The sequence below is a fragment of the Alligator mississippiensis genome, chromosome 8 (assembly GCF_030867095.1).
Source record: "Alligator mississippiensis isolate rAllMis1 chromosome 8, rAllMis1, whole genome shotgun sequence".
In the NCBI taxonomy this organism is placed as follows: domain Eukaryota; kingdom Metazoa; phylum Chordata; order Crocodylia; family Alligatoridae; genus Alligator; species Alligator mississippiensis.
The window spans coordinates 25,837,938-25,854,198 of record NC_081831.1 but is presented as its reverse complement, the minus strand read 5'-3'; the positions used below and the strand labels follow the sequence as shown (position 1 = coordinate 25,854,198).

The 16,261-nt window shown below is 59.8% G+C and overlaps 1 protein-coding gene across 8 annotated transcripts in view; it reads right to left on the bottom strand.

Moving 5' to 3' along the window:
- Positions 1-16,261, bottom strand: part of PNPLA6 (patatin like phospholipase domain containing 6) — a 31,874-nt gene that overhangs the window by 3,591 nt on the left and 12,022 nt on the right. For 2 of the 8 annotated variants that reach the window (XM_059732465.1, XM_059732468.1), the window contains 24 exons: positions 15,697-15,856; positions 15,468-15,548; positions 14,478-14,606; positions 14,175-14,255; positions 13,345-13,495; positions 13,035-13,112; positions 12,680-12,786; positions 12,054-12,245; positions 11,630-11,707; positions 10,940-11,145; positions 10,256-10,387; positions 9,731-9,854; positions 9,407-9,520; positions 8,685-8,760; positions 8,084-8,224; positions 7,921-7,984; positions 7,527-7,695; positions 7,215-7,397; positions 5,593-5,711; positions 5,185-5,341; positions 4,396-4,512; positions 4,126-4,195; positions 1,818-1,937; positions 1,305-1,421 (listed from right to left, as the gene is read on the bottom strand). In XM_059732465.1, the coding sequence (XP_059588448.1) occupies positions 1,305-1,421; positions 1,818-1,937; positions 4,126-4,195; positions 4,396-4,512; positions 5,185-5,341; positions 5,593-5,711; positions 7,215-7,397; positions 7,527-7,695; positions 7,921-7,984; positions 8,084-8,224; positions 8,685-8,760; positions 9,407-9,520; positions 9,731-9,854; positions 10,256-10,387; positions 10,940-11,145; positions 11,630-11,707; positions 12,054-12,245; positions 12,680-12,786; positions 13,035-13,112; positions 13,345-13,495; positions 14,175-14,255; positions 14,478-14,606; positions 15,468-15,548; positions 15,697-15,856 (2,966 nt within the window). The remainder of the gene's footprint in view (positions 1-1,304; positions 1,422-1,817; positions 1,938-4,125; positions 4,196-4,395; positions 4,513-5,184; positions 5,342-5,592; positions 5,712-7,214; positions 7,398-7,526; positions 7,696-7,920; positions 7,985-8,083; positions 8,225-8,684; positions 8,761-9,406; positions 9,521-9,730; positions 9,855-10,255; positions 10,388-10,939; positions 11,146-11,629; positions 11,708-12,053; positions 12,246-12,679; positions 12,787-13,034; positions 13,113-13,344; positions 13,496-14,174; positions 14,256-14,477; positions 14,607-15,467; positions 15,549-15,696; positions 15,857-16,261) is intronic. The other 6 variants (XM_059732466.1, XM_059732469.1, XM_059732470.1 and 3 more) reach the window with 6 other exon arrangements.

Below are 16,261 nucleotides of genomic sequence, written 5' to 3'. Positions count from 1 at the left end.
CAGCAGGAAGGAGGCCTGTGCTGCACCATGACCCTGCAAGCCAGGCCACATGCTAGATGTGACAGCTGCCAGGCCAAGAGAACTGGACTCCAGGCTCTACAGTGGCCACTGACTACAAGCAGATGGGGCAAGCAGCAGGGATACAGTAAGGTGCTGGTCTGCAGCCAGGCCTGGAGAAATGTGGAGCCAGGCAGGACAGACAGCTGCTTTCAGCATAGGATGGAGCAGGAAGGCTTGACAGCATCCAGGGGCACAGGTCCAGCTGGAAGGTTGCAAGTAGGGGCTGCACCCAGGGAGATCTGTGTGTGCACAGCCACCATAAACAGGCAGGGCCATGCTGAGGATGTACCTAACCCGAGTCTCCATCTCTCCTGCAAGGAATGACCCAGTGTCAGCCCCCTGCAAGACTGGGGAGCCATCGGCCCCAGAGGGTAGTGGTCAGGCCAGGGTGCTCTCTGAGGCTCCAGGCAGTGTGGGAACTGGGCAAGCCTGGCTTCTTCAAAGGCTGCATCTATAGGGCTGCTCCTTTCCCAGCAGTTCTAATTTTGCATCCAGGCACCATGACCGCACAAGAGTGAGGCTGACACAGCTCCAGGCACCCAGGAAAGAGAGACACCTGCCTTCCAGGGAGACTGGGTTGGCTAGAGCCAGCACCTTTCACATCTTGCTGTGCTTGGAGAAGCCCATGGCTCCCCCTGCCCCATGGCCAGGAGCTGATCCACAGATATCAGCTTCCCAGCCCCCCACCCCAGGGAAGGCACACGCCAGCCCCGGTCCTGTGCTTTGGCCTGCAGGTGCTTCCCTTCTATTTGGCTTGCAGCTAGCCATCCAGGAAGCAGGGAGTGACTCTGCCATGCTCAGAACACCCAGGCCCCAGGTCCCTCACTGCCAGGGAAGGACCCTGCCCCCCCACAGCTGTTCCATATTGCTCATACCAGAACAACCCCATCCTGACCCCTGCCTGGGAGTCAGCCCATCCCAGGGGGCCACCACTGCAGCGGTATCCAGAGGTGGCAGATGCACACCCCCCAAAGATCTGCACCTGCTGGCAAGCAGAAGCCAAACCTGAGGCTGCATGCCACATGCTAGGCAGCCCCTATGGAGCAAGGTGCTTGTTTCAGAGACTGCAATAGGTGGTGCCAGTGTGTCCTGTAGCACCCAGTAGGTCCCCCACTGCTGAAGAAGTTGTGGAAATGGAGAGGCATGAAGGGGGAGCAGGGATGATGGCAGCATCCTGGGGTGGCCTGCGGGGGGCACTGTGCTCCAGCCGGCTGGCAGCATCCCTGTGGGCAGCAGGTACTTGCCTGGCAGGTTGTTGATGTAGCCGCCATCCATCAGCAAGTTGCCGTCCTTGGGGTCGCAGAGTGGCGGTAGGTACCCAGAAAGGGTCATGCTAGCTCGCACGTACCGCCACAGCGAGCCTGACCAGCGGGAACAAAGGGAGTCAGGAGAGCCGACACCCTGACCCGCCGAGCCCCTCGGGGGCTGCCCCTTGCCCCTGCCTGGGCCAGGGTGTCTGCACAGCATGGGGACGTATGGTTAGTCTCCATCCCAGCACCCACCAGGGCCTGCGCCTGGTCCACTGGGTCGCCACGCTGTGCAGAGGTCCCTGCCGGCACGGCGTGTGTCTGAGCAGGGTAGATGGATCCAGGCTCGTGTCCTCAAACCAGACAGACCCAGGTCTTGCTAGGGAAGGATGGGACATGGCTTGGAAGGAGGAACCAGCTCCGGGCCTGCCGCCTTGGCTCGGCCTTGCCCTGCGTCTCGCCCCTGTGCCCGCAGCCTGGGGGGGCCAGCGGGGAGCAGGAGATGCTGACCTGGGACATTGTTAACATAGCAGCCGTCCACAAGCATGTGGCTGTCCTTGGGGTCGCAGAGCGGAGGCAAGTAGGGGGTGTAAGACGCACTGGCTCGGACGTAGCGCCACACACTGCCTGCTGAATGGAGAGGAGACTGAGTCACAGGGACAAGGGGAGTACAGCAGGACACAGCACAGGACAGGACAGGACAGGACAGGACAGCACAGCACAGCAGCTCCAGAGACACAAGTGCAACAGAAGGAGGGAATTGAGAGGTGGGGGGGGCTCCCCTGCAGCAGGTTGGAGCGCAGCTTGGCCTTGGCTCTTCCATGTGGATTTGTCAGTGCCAGCAGGCCACGGAAAGGTATGGTCCTCCTCTGGACCCCTTCCCCACCATGCCTGTGGGGAAGCAGCCCAGCTTCTGCCTGAGGACACCACTGAAGTTAGACTGGACCATCAGGCCTCTCCTCAGCTCAGTGTGACTGAGCCCAAGACCAGCCCTGACTACCCCTAACTACTGGCATTCCTGGTGTGGGTATCACCAGGCTGGGGATTTGTGCCCCCTGCAAGGGCCTGGCCACCAACAAACAGCAGGCACAGAACATTCCTAGACCCATCTGTGCCCCAGGGCTCCTGTCCCAGCCCACAAGGGTGCTATGTACCTGTAGGCAGGCTGAGCAGTCTTTGTTATGCCTGTGCTGGGAGGCCTGGCATGGCCCTACACCATAACATGGCATGGCATAGCATAGCATGAGCGGTCACATCCTGCCCCTGCAAGGTGGATCCTGTACAGCAGCAGGGCAGCTATGGGTTCCTGCCAGCCCTTGGGGAAGGGGTGCCAGCTCTTGCCTCTGGCTGCAGTTGTGGGACCCCTTGGAAAAGAGGGGGGTCCTGCAAAAGCCAGCTGGCCCCACAGCAGTGCCTGGGGAGAAACGAGATCACCACCCCCCACCACCACCACTCTGTGCCCTCTGGCCCCGCAACAGTTAGGGGTGAGTGGGGGTTAGTTGGCATTAGAGGACAGACAAGCAGGCAGGGCGCGAGCCAGGCTGACACTAGCCCCAGTGTACCCCACAGATGGCTCAATGTCCCAGGTGAGCGCCGGTGCCTGGCAGAGACGTGAGGCAGAGATAGACCGAGCCAGCCCAAACCCTGCTTCCCGAAGACAATGGCCACCACTGCAGCCCCAGGGCAAAGACACCACGCCGGCCCCGGCCACCACCATATGCCCCCCACACCCAACCATGCCCCCTCCCCACCCACAGCTGGCCCAGTGTGGGCTCGCTTACTCAGTGGCCCCAAGCCACTGCCCACGCACGCCCCATGCAGTGAGGGTGTTACCAGGGTTAGTGAGTAGTGGGAACACTATAGACAGAAGGGGGCCAGTGAGGGAAGAGAGCAACCGAGTGCCTGAGCCTGCCAGTACGTGGCTGGGGCTGGTTGGTGAAGGCTCAACTGCAACCCAGATACTCTCCGACTGCCTTAGCAAGCCCCTCTCACCGAACTGCCAAAAGGCTAGGCTGGGTCCAGCTGCAGGAAGCAGCATCCTTCTTGGAGGGAGGTCAGCACCCCAACACCACCCCTGACCTATCCTCTCCTCAGGCAGCAGAGGCACTGGCAGGCAGAAACCCCTGGACTTGAACATTTGGGTTCCCAGAATGTTGAGGTAAAGGTTTGCTGTGCCCCACTGACAGAGGAGGGTCCGTGGAGCCCAGCTCTGCATCTCACGCTGTCATGGTGGCTAGCCCGTGCCCCAGCTGAGGGCAGATGCTTGCACCTTGATGCTGGAGGAGGGACCTCTCTCAACCCATTGCTCCTAATAGATGCCTTGGACCCCTGGCCAACTCCTCAGGCTACCAGGAGGTACCCCTGTGTGGTAGAGTTGGGACCGCCCTGTGACACCACACCATTCACTTGTGCAAGGCCAGCAGTGTGAGGACACAAGAGGCTGAAGGGCCAGAGTCCACAAGTGAGGGGGTGTCCTGGGCCACAGGGACATCTGAAGACAACGAGACCCCCCTGCTCATAGCTCAGTACCCTCCCGTGACTGAACCAGACCCACCCTGTAAAAACAGACCTGTGCCAGGGAGGGGAAAGGCAGGTGCAGCAGGCACATGGCCCCATACCAGCATGTGGTGAAAGCCTGGTGTGGCCAACAGGCCTCCAGCCCCACAGGCATCTTCTGTCCCAAGGGACAGGGCAGGTCTCTGGCCCTCTCAGACAGAGGAGGCAGAGACCATCAGGCAGAGCGCCAAGAGTGCAGGGGGGTTTTGTCATGGCCTAGCAACCTTGACCAAGCCACAGGACAGGGGATGAAGTCTCTTACCGTCTGTGTGGACCCGCATGGCCGAGGCTGTGATGTCGGTCGTCACATTGAAATAGGGAAGCCATAAATCCTGTGGGAGGCATGAGGAACAAAGAGGATGCCCGTGAGCAGGGCACAGTACAGCAGGGGCATGGACCCACCTAGGGGAGCTGGGGCACCACTCCCACAGGCTCTGTGCTGGGAGGACAGCACTCCAGAGCTGGAGAACAGCAACACCCCCCCACTACCAAGGCAGGGACATAACTCTGGAGCTCCCCCAGCCTCACCCACCTCAATCTGCTTGTCATGGAAGACCTTGTGGATGCTGGTGTTGAAGGCGGAGCCAGAGAACATGGAGGTGATGGGGTAGGTGAGATCCAGCACGGTCTCAAACACCGAGTTCATGCTCTGCAGGAGGAGGTGGCAGCTGGGATCATGTTGGGTGCCGGGTTCAGGCATAGCCCTGCATGCAGGGTGCAGGCTCCCGGGCCAGCAAGACGGAGCAGGTGCTTGGAGCCCAAGAGGGGGGCTGGGCACGCAACTGCAGACCAAGGTGGCACCCACAGAGCCGCCCTTGGTCCCCTGTATACATGCCCCAAGCTGCCCTTCTGTGACTCTGGCTCAGGTACATTTTGGAGGCAGCTGCCAAGCCCAGAGATTTCCATATAGAGGCATTGTCTGGATTCCTCCCTGCAACTCACAGGGCTCCACAATGACTTGAGTGGACAGCCCAGGGCCAAGAGAGAAGCCCTGTGTTCCCAGGCTGGTGGTGACAGCTCCCAGCCTGCAGAATAGACCTAAAGAGGGGCAGGGACAGTGGGACTCTTCCTGCTGTGCTCACCCCAAGGTGCCATGGCCCCCTGCCTCACACTGAAAAAGACAGCAGCCATCATCTTTGCTGGCTGATGGGTGGGCACAGCCCTGCAGTCTATGGCCATGTCCCTTCACACCCCAGTGGCCTTGGGGTAACTGGGGCATCCCGAGGGAAGGGGGAGCCGTTTCCTGTCCCTGCTTTCCTGGGTTGGGCACATTGTGCCCCTCTGACTTACTGAACTTGGCCCCCACCCCTTGACTCCTAACCTTAGCCCACTCGCGGGCACGCTGCTTGGTGCGGACGGCACTGCGCTCCTCAGCATACAGGGCCCCAATGAAAGAGCCAATCGAGGTACCCCCGATCAGGTCGATGGGGATCCCTGCCTCCTCCATGGCCTTGATCACCCCAATGTGGGAGCAGCCCCTGCAGGCAGGACGGAGGGGTCAGCCGACTTGGCCTGACCCACGCAGCCCCTAATCTGGCTGGCTGTGGTCAAGGGCAGCACTCCCAGCATGCACTGCAGCGTCACAGCCCCGACCAATGTCATCTTCCACTCCTACTGGGGGCCCAGACTCCTGCTCCCCACTCTGCACATAGGACCCCTTCCCAGCACAGGGCCAGCTTGCCTCCAGGCACAGAAAACCCACAGGAGTCCCCACACCCCCAGGTCCTACCTGGCTCCACCTCCTCCCAGCACCAAGGCGATGGTGTTGCCCGTCAGAACCCGTGCCAGGCGGGAGAAGTCGCTGTGGCGGTCAGCATTTTTCTCAAAGACCTTCTCGTACATCTCCCGCTAAAGGGCCACAAGAGACTGCCTCAGACAGGGGGACAGACCCCTGCAGCCCCTACTCCTATCCATGGCACCAGTGGGGGATCCAGGAGGGGGCAGGCGCAGCCCCCTTTAGATTTCTGCTCCACCCAAAGTTTAAAGCCAACTGCCAGTGTGGGGCAGAAGCATTTCTAGTCAGGCAGTGCCAAGAAACTCAATTGACTTTGTGGATCATTATCTTCCTGCCACTGTTAATCTCTCTTCACTCTGCACATGGTAATGACCCTCTCCTTTTTTTTCCTTTTTTTTTTTTTTTAAAGATGTTCTTGATGTTCCTCTAATCCATCTACCCTTTTTGCTGCAATTCTGCTGTCTGTTAGTCATTCCTTGTCATGTCACTGTCCTATTTCCCAGCCCTGCAGACTGCTTTTAGCTCTAGCTAAAGACCTTAACTGTGGTGTGGTCATATTCACTGAGGTGTAGAAAAAACAGACAGTGAAATATTGAAGGCACTCTCAAGGGGCATTTATACATATGTTTATCTGCCCCGTAACTCAGAGATCCACCGCTTCAGAACAGACTCAATTAATCAAGCCTGCTCTGCACGCAAGCTGAGGTGAACTGTGCTGCCCTGTGCGGGTGCAGTTGTGCAAGTGGTGAAATGCGCTATCAGCACGCAGAACATGGCAGCAGTGCGCTTTTGAACTAAAGCACCTCTGATGTGTTTTAGTTCAAAAGCACACCGCCACCATTTTCTCAGTGCTGACACGCATTTCACCACTTACATAACTGCAAGCATTGCAGGACCAGGTGCTTTTCAAAGCACCCAGTGCTGTAGTGTTTGCATATGTAAAAATGGCCCTGCTCAAGAAGGCCAGATTTTGTTTTATGAATCTGAATAAGAGATGTACATTTAACTATAATGACTACAGGATTGATGCCACAATATCTTTTGACTACGTTTTGCCTAATTTGTTGGGGGGTTTTTTAATGTCATATAACTACTGGAACATGCACTGTATATTTCCTTTGATCTTAAGCTGAATAATATCGTTTCTAGCCCCCTAGTGTATTGGTAAAGCTTCTAGTTTTTCCTTTAGCTAGAGAAAGATACATGTTGGGTTATACATGATGATGCATCACACCATGTGCACCTCCCTTTTCAAAATCCTAGATATGCCCATGCATGGCACCCCCACCTAACCAACACCCGTCTGGTGCCTGCCCACCCCATCCCACCCCACCCCACCTGGCAGCCAGGCTCATTCACTGAGGCTCAGCAGCTCTATGTAGCCTTGCTAGGACCCATCCCAAGCATAGAAACACTCCTATGCTCCAATGCAAAAGGACCCTCCGCCCCATGCTCAGCCCAGCACTTTGGCACCATGCACCTAACGCCATCGCCAAGCTGGCATCAGTGCCATCGGGGCCAAGCCCTGTCCAGTTAACACCATGGGCAGCCCAGTCCCTTGAAGGGTCTGCAGATCCCCAAAGCCCAGCCCAAGGGCCATAGGGCAAGGGTCCTACCAACTTGCTCGGGCTGCGACGGGAGAAGACACGACGTGGGCACTTGATGTGGAGGTGACCTGAGCACCAGCTGCGCATGTTGAGCCACTCTACGGTGCGAGAGGGGCTGGGCCCATCCTCCCGGTGCAGCAGGACGAGCTGCTTCAAGGCGCGTACGGCTGTGTTCTCCAGCATCTGCTCCAGCTGCAGGGGTAGGAACAGTCGTGGGGGTGGTATGGAGTGTGTACCTGGGCATGCAGCCCCCACCCTGCCCCATGCCAGGAGGGAAGCCCAGGACCCTGCTGCCAGCAGGCACGCAGGAGAGGGCCTCACCTCACCCAGCGTGGGCTCCTGGTCACCCAGCCCCACAATGAGGATGCAGTCAGCCTGGCGGATGCAGCGCAAGGTCCAGGGCGTAAGGGTGCAGTCAGTCTGGTATAATACTATGCGGTGGATGTCCTCCTGCTGCGCCAGCCAGCCCGACAGCCGGTATTCCTGGATGCTGCCAGGTAGGGGTCATCAGTGCTCCCTTGGATGTCCCCCCAACACTGGCTGGGGCTAGCCAGACATGCCCGCCCTGCCAAGAGGGGTTTCCTCAGGCAGCCCCCATGGCACCCAGCCTGCACCATATGGTCCTGCCCCTGCCCCAGGACTTGGAGGACAACTAGCCCTTCCTCTGTCTGTTGCCCACCATCCCCAGCTCATGCCATGGCTCCCAGCTCCATACCTGTCCAGCGCCGACAAGCCAAGCCGTGCCCGGATAATGTCACTGGTGAGGAGCAGGGTGGGACCTGGAAGAATTCATGGTACCATCAGCCAGCCCTGCCATGCCTCAGTAGGTGGAAGGAGCTGAGGGTGGGGAGTCAGGGGGGAGCTGGGCCAACACTCACCGATGGCATTGAGGGCGTGTTTGAGCTCCAGAGTGAAGGCTGCCATAGGCACATCGTCACACACGGGCAGCACTGCCACTGTTGACAGGTTGCTGGCCGGGTTGGTCAGCTCAGAGCTAGAGGTGACGCCCAGGCCGGAGCCTGAAGGCAAAGGAGAGGCAACCTGAGGCCCAGGCTTGGCCCACAGGTGCTCACTGGTTCCCTGTGCCTCCAATCATGCCAGCCTGAGGTGAGAAAGCCTGCCCAATGCTTGACCCCCAGCCTCCCCACCCCATGCCAACATGGGGTTGGGGAGCTTGCTGCATCCCTGCCAGCAGCCAGGCTTGGTTGTTGGCGCTGAGCAAGGCCTAATTTAACTCTAGTGGCTGCCAAGGCAGTAGGCACCATGCCATCCCCAGCCAGGTTTGCAAGGTGCCCCTGGCCTTGGCAGCAGCTACAGCAGGGAAGCACCAGCCCCAACCCATTCCGCTGACAGCAGTCACGAGAGCTGCAGGCTTGAGTCCCAGTGAGGGGCAGGAATATCCTGGCTGCTCTGTGCACATGCACCCTGTGCCCCAACCACAGAGGAAGAGTGGGAGGTTGCCAGGCCCCCCTGCCCTACCTGGGAAAGGCCCGCGCAGCTGCTGCAGGCTCCCAAGGATCTTCTGGCTGAGCAGGTGGATCAGACGGGTCACAACCTTAGGGAAACAGCAGCTGCCCATTAGAGATGGTGAGAAGGGGTGGGAGCTGGAGCACATGGGACCCAAGAGGGTTCCAGCCAGCCCACAGGATCCATCCTGCCCAGCACCAGGAGAAGGGATTGCCCAGGGCCTGTTGACTAGCTCCCCCACCCCTGCAGGGAGCAGGGCACAGCCCAGGTGGCCAAGTGCCTCTTGCACTCCCTGCTGGTGAAATCACAGAGCCAAGGCAGAGCGATGCCAGGTGTGCTCACACCCTCAGATGCCTGGGCAGGGAGGAGCTGTTAGGGCTCAGGTCACAGGAGGCTCACATCATCCTGGCAAGCAGAGCTCTCAGCTGGCTCCCTGGGCACAGCTGGGCCTGACATCCCCGATGCAGAGGAACAGAAGGAAACTGAACTGCAAGCACCAACCCAGGCTCTAAGAGGGCTGAACCTCTCAATCACCCCATAGCATGAGGGCTCAGGAACCTCCAGCAGCAGATGGAAGCTCTCTAGCCAGCACCCCCTCCCCTGTACCAGGGCTGAAGCAAGTCCTGGCCCAAGTTCCTTGGGGCTGAACAGCCAGGACACAGGAGTTCCAGCGCTTGCCTTGGAAGAGGCCATGATGCCAGAGGTGGAAGGGGCTGCACCTGCTTGCCTAGTACCTGAGGGTATCGGCGCTTGATGTTATTTAGGGTCCCCTCAGGCAGCTTGGCCAGCTCTGTGTCTCTCACAGCATGGACAGTGGTGGCCCGGGGCTGCCGTGTCAGAGCTTCCACCTGGGGGCAGAACACAAGGGCTGCATCAGACAGGCTCCACTGCCCATGCCTCACTCCCTGCCCTCAAGGGGCACAACCCAGGTGTCCTGGCTCCAGCCCCGCTCCTGCTCTCCTCTACCATCTGCAGCCCAGGCCAGGCTGCATCCCAGGAGCAGCCCATTCCTGGCTTGGAGACAGGTGATAGCAGCAGCATCCTGGGCAGAAGCTCACCACGCCAATGAGGTCCCCACGGCCGTACTCGCCCACCAGCTCCTTCTTGCCAGTGCCTTTCTGGATGACGGAGCGCAGGCGCCCATTCAACACAATGTAGGTGCAGTCCGACTTGTCGCTCTGCCTAGGAGGGCAGCACAGGCAGGGATCAGGCTGGCAGCACCAGCCCTAGGGCTCTTCTGACCTGGGAAGGCCTTGGCAGCAAGGTGGTTGGACTCCTGCCCTCCCACCCCAACTCTCACCCCAGCACCCAGGAAGAAGGGGCTCTCCCTCCCTCCCTCCCTCCCTCCATGGCCAGAACTGGGAGATGCCCTGGGTGCTAGCTGGAAGCAGCCTGGGCAGGTCCCCCCAGGCCAGCCCTACTGCCAGGCCCTCTTCTGCAGGAAGGGCCGAGGCTGTGAGGGAGTTTCCCCACTCTCCCTGCAGGAAAGGGATTTTTGTCTGCCTTGTGCTGATTACTCTAGGCCAGGCCAGGCCAAGCGGGGGTGCAAAAGATAGGTGCTGGTCTCTGGGGAGCCCCCTCACCTGTATAGTGCCCGCCCAGCCTCCACGGCCATCCAGTCAATGGCAAAGTCCATCTGGCGCACAAAGGGCGACATACGTGCAGCCACTGTGTGAGCCACGCTCAGCACCACGCTGGGCTGCTCCCTCATGATCCTGAAAGGGTTGGGGGGGGGGGGGGGTAAGCCACATGCCCATGGGGTGCCCACCATGCCTGAACTGCCACAGTTCCCACCAGGCACAGAACCAACCATGGAACGGATGGCGCTGCACATAGCCACAGCCCCCTGGGCAGCAAAGCCCACATGGCCTTACCCCTCAAGGGGGCACTAGCAGCACCTAGCACAGGGCACCCATCCTCAGGGCCCTTCCCCTTTAGGGGCTCTGGTCTGACCCCCACGGGGGCCAAACCTGTGGCAAAAAACACACCCCAGGAAGCAATCAGCTGAGGGGTTCTCACCCGCTAAGCCAGCCCTGCAGCACCAGCTCTACAGGCTCCAGGACCTGGATACATGGCCCGTGTCATCATCACTCAAGGGTAGCACTGGCTATACTCCCAGCCCTGTGGGCTCCTATCCACCTGCTGAAACCAGCTGTCCCTGCTTAGCTTGAGAAACCAAGCCACCACTGCTGTGGACTGGGTGCTGGGTATGGGGAAGGAGGGTGCAAACCCTGGCCCTGGGAGCATGGGAAGGGAGGGCTACTCACTCATAGAAGTCAGACTTGGAGATCTTAAGGAAGGTGCAGTCACGGTTGGCCTTGATGGTGAAAATGAGAGGCTCGCCGGTGAGCACAGCCAGCTGTCCCACCATCTCGCCAGGCTGCGTCAGGAAGAGGCACACGTCCTCAGCCTTGTCGATCATGCGCTGGTACACATGCAAGCAGCCCCACAGCACGAAGTGCAGGCTCACATCCTGTAGAGGTGGCATCAGCATGGGCATGGCAGCCCCAGCCCCTCCACAGGGTCTCCAAGAGCCAGAGCCCCTGGGGAACACTCCCAGGAATGCCCACGGCAACATTGGCCCCCTGCCCAAGCCCCTGGCACACAGCTCAGCCCCACAAAGAACCTCCCCCAGCAGTGCCAGAAGCCCTGCAATCAAGGGGCGTGGGACAACCACTGCAGGGACCCCAGAAGATGCTCCCAACCCAGCCGCCAACAAGGGAAGGTAGCATCCACAATCCCTCATTGCTCCTGGCCCCTACCTATGTCAGCCTCTAGCCTGCTCCACACACAGCCGGGAGAGAGCAGCTCAGAGCATGGCATGGGTAGCTCCAGGGCCAGGCCAGCTGGCCCAGCCTAGCCTGGAGTGCACAGTAAGGGCCCAAGCCCTGGCACCAGATTTCCCAATGCCCCAGCCTCTTCCTGGGGCTCCCCACAACAGCCTGCCTAGCACCCACCTGGTCCCCCTGGCGGGCAATGATCGTGCCAGCCTTGGCGTGATGCAGCAGCACCCGGTTGTTGAGGAGAGATGGGTCCTAGAAAGAGGACAGCCATGAGCACAGGCCACAACCCTGGGAGCTGGTGGGGAAAGTGTGGGGTGGGGAGGTGCTGGTGCATGCTGGGGCACCCCAGGCCAAGCTGCAGGTGGGGGAGGGGGAGGTTATGGTGGGAGCAGTCAGCACCCAACTTGGGCAGAGCTCTGCCAAATTTACTGAGCTGCCCAATAGGGCTGAGCTGAAGCACAGCCCACCCTGCCCTGACCCACTTGTAGGCAGGACTGACCAGAGGCTGAGGTGGGGTGCCCTGGGGTTCTGTTTTGCTGGGGGAGCAAAGGCCCGCCAGACTCCCCACCCCCTGCTGCAACAGGGCTCCAGCCCTCACCTCTATCTTCATGAGTTTGACAAGCTCCCGCTTGGCGGCCTCAAAGATGGCACTGGTCTGTCTGCCCTGGTAGGGCCCGAAGGGGCAGTCACCACCCACCGAGTCATCCTCGCAGTAGTTGTAATGGTAGACACCAGATGGCTGCTCCTCCACCGTCACCGACTTACGCTCCTTGGGCTCATGGGACATGGACTGTGGGGAGAGAGTGGTTCAGCCTGCTGCAGCAATGGTGCTGGGCCCTGTCACCAGTCACCTGGACCCCCGGGGGCACTACCTTGTGCCCCAAAACCCCCAAACTATGGCCAGCCTCACCTCTTCTGGGGCTCAGTTCCAGCTCCCTCAGCCCTGGGAGCCCAGGTGAGACTCAAGCCAGCACCAGAGACCTGTGCTAGGCTCCCTCCTGGCCACATGCAGCCTGGCTCAGGTGATGGAAAGGCTGCAGCAACCCCCACCCCCATGCCACCTCCCCAGGCACTGCGCCCTCACACTGTCTGTGAAGACCCCCTGGCCCAGGCCCACTGTCCTCTGCCCCTTGAGGGAGGTGGAGAGGTCAGTCCAACTTTGTGCAGGTGCCAGGCCCAAAGCTTGACTCTGGTGGGAGTGGGGGTCAGGCCTCCAGCACATACGCGGGAGAAGGTGGCCAGAGTGCCAGTGCTGTCCTCCTGCAGTGACACCGAAATCCTGCCGCGCTCATAGGCCATGTCAAAGTCCGAGCGGGGACCCCGCTGGATGCCTGCAGGGAAGGGCCAGAGAGGGCTCAGTGCAGGGCTTGCTGGGGCCTGCCCGAGCCAGACTTGGTCACGGTGCCCTCAGCTGCCTTCCCCCTGCAAGCAGGACCTGTTCCCACTTTGACTGCTGGACCTGACCCCCAAAACACCCCTCCCACAGGCTAGGGCAGGTCCTAAAAGTTCTGCCCAGAGCTCCCCTCCTTGCCCCCACAAGAGGGCCCATCCCCCACCCTGGAGGACCCTCCCAACATACCCGAGATGTCGACAGGCATTGAGATGCAGCGGCTCAGCAGCGGTGGCGTGGAGGCGTCTGTCACCTTCAGCGGATCGGCTGTGGGGTGACAGACAGTATCACCAGTCCCTTGCAGGGCTCAGACTGGGCGCTCATGGCTAGGCTGTCTCCAGAGCTGCAGGAAGAGCTCCATAGGCACTGCAGCTCTGGGGGAGGTGAGGCAGGGAAGCTGGCCCTATGTCCTCCCACCTCCCCAGGCAGCTCTGTCCCATCCTGACTTGCATGGCTGCCTGGAGCCCCAGTACTCCTTCACCCAGGCGGGCGTCCTTACCCAAGTCTTTGCCAGCAGGGTCAGACTGGCGCCCAGCACTCTCCTTGGAGTCCTCAATGGAAGTGGTGCTGGCCACGCGCTTGCTGTGCCGAATGGGGCTAGTGCGTGTGGTGTGGCTGGGCTGGGGAAAGAGCCGCAGTGGTTGCATGTCCTAAGCACAAAAATGCCGATGTCACCATGGCAGGGCCACAGGGGGACAGACAGACGGACACATGGGGCTCAAGGATAGAAGGCGCAAGGAGCATACTCTGCCCTCCCATGCCATGAACCCAGAGTAGCACCAACCTGGGAATGGGGGTGGGGTAGGAGCCACGAGAGTCCTCACCCCTGGGGCAGATGGCCCGTGGCCCAGCAGAGAGCTGCGCAGCATGTCAAGGGGCAACTCCCGTCTCTGGCCATAGAGTGCTAATTTCCAGAGTCTTTGAGCCCCTGCCAAGCCATATGGGAAGGGTGACCTCCCCACATGCTTATGGGCAGCAAGCATGGCAGCCAGTACTGGCATCACTGGGCTCGGGCAACAAGGCAGGTGGGGAACCCTCCCTCTGCACCAAGTCAGAGCCACCCCCACCCTACAGGACAAGCTGCCCTTGGCAGCATGGGACAGGCTGGGCTCTGGCTCCATCCACAGCTGGAAGCTAAGCCTATAAGCCACAGATACACCACAGCTGGAAGCTAAGCAGAGCCTGCTGACAGCACATGGAGCTGCTGGAGTGGGGAGACACCCCTGCCTCCCCAGTCAGGGATTTTTTCAGGCACGGGGCTTGAAGTGGGGGCAGGGAGGGGGTACTGGGCAGGGCTGGGCTCTGGGCTGTGGTACAGCCAGCACTCACGTGACTGAAGAGCTCGTTCGTCAGCCCCAGGTAGTTGTGCAGGGCCAGGAAGGTGACTCGCTGCAGACGCACCATGATGATCTGCCAAAGAGAAATGGGCCATGAGTACCCACAGCTATGGCTCAGGAGAAGAGCAGGAGGCTCAGCCCACAGACTCTGCCCTGCAGGTCTAGCTCTGGTTGCAGTGCCTGGCACTCTGAACGCCCTGTAATTCCGGCACTTCTGGCTGGGGTCAAGGAAGCCCATGCACTAGGCCTGGGGCTTCTTTGTGCCCACCCCTCCACGTAGCCCTGGCTCCCTCACCTGTACAACGCGCACTAGGCTCTCTGGGTACTTCTCAAAGACAGCTGAGAAGGCCTCAACTGGCAGCCGCAGCACCGTGGCATCCTCAGCCGCTCGCGCAGACACCGTCCGGTATGGTCGCTGGTGCCCCTTCAAGAATCAAGCACCGGGGGCACCCCCATCAGACTACACCAGGGGCCCCCAGACACCCCCTACCTGAAAGAGAGCAACCAGGCAATCTGGGAGACCCCATTGTTTAAGGCTCCTAGTGCTGCAGGTAGCACATCATTGGCCTATGTGGGACCTTTTTATGTGGGCAAGCCCACTAAATTAAAAAAGGCCACCACTTATGGGCAGCGAGGGGGGGGGGGAGCCAATTAACTAAGGGGGCAAAAAAAGTGACAAAGGGGAATGTGTTTTGACCCTCTGACCCACTAACAAGTGCACCCTAAGGGGACACCAAGCAGAGCACCCCAAGCAGTAAGTACTGACTCTCAAAGACAGCTAAAGAGCTGGCGGCCATTGCCCAGTGGTGCTCTGCTTGGAGACGGGACTGGACGAAACCCAGGAATATGGCCCCACAGTCTCCAGGGACCCTCCCAACCAGAGTCTCCTTCCTGATATAGCACATCATTGGCACTGAGCCACCAGTCAGGCTGGCATTGCCAGGCTCTATGGAGGGGGGGGAACTCCTCCTGGTACTGGGGCCATGACTGTGGGAAGGTGAGCAGGGCAGTGCTGTCACCAGCAGGGAGTGCGCCATAAACCTGTCCTGAGGGGAAGTGCTGGACAGGCTCACATATAGGAGCAGAGAACCAGGGCTGGAGTCAGGAGGTTTGTGAGGCAGGAGCAAAGGGCAGAGCAGGGCAGAGGGCACAGCTTATGCAATGCATCAGGTATCATTAATGGTATCAATGCATCAGGTATCAATAATGAACATGCCCATCTCTCCAGTGCAGGGAGCTGTCTGAGGGCTGGGAGCAGCCACATGGTGGGGTTGAGGGGTGCTACCGTGATGACGTCAAGGATGCTGAGCAGGCTGTGCACGCTGTCACCTGGGAACACCTCCTTCATGATGGTCTCCTTCCCATCCTGCAACAGTCCACAGTCAGGGAGCCCTCATGTTCCCCCAGCCCACAGCAGCACCCAGGGCAGCTGCAGCACCAGCCCTAAGATGCCCTGTGGTAGCAGCCGCCCCCCCTCCCTGCCCAGATCCACTGTCACAGAGCTGTGGGCTCACTGGCTCAGTGAGGAAGACCTCCAGCTTGCCATCCTGCACCACGTAGATGCTGCTGTCGGGCTGGCCAGGCCGGAAGACGAACTCGCCCTGCTGGAACTGCTGGAAGACCATGTGCTTGCACAGCTCCAGAAACAGTGGCTTCTCAAAGTGGCCCAGCACCCTGCAGGGATGACCAGCCAGTCAGGCAGGCAGTGCCAAGTCCTGTGGGGAGCAGCTTCTGACACAGCCTGTCAGCCGCAAGGCAGGTAGGCCTATTTGTTAATCGTCCAGGCCATGGGTCATGGCCCACTGCATTACTTAGTGTCCCCCACTAGTTGGGGGCCAATGGAAGACAAAAAACAACGATTACTGGGGACAAAAAAAACAAAAGGGAACATGCATGCAAGTCAGAGCGTCAAAACAAGTGTGCCCCCAGGGGACACAGAACAGAGGACCCCAAACAGTGCCCACCAACTCTCAAATGTATCTAGACAGCTGGCAGCTACTGCCCAGGAGTGCTCTGCTTGGGGATGGGACTGAAGACAGCCCAGGAAAATGGCCCCACAGTCCTCAGGGACCTTCCCGG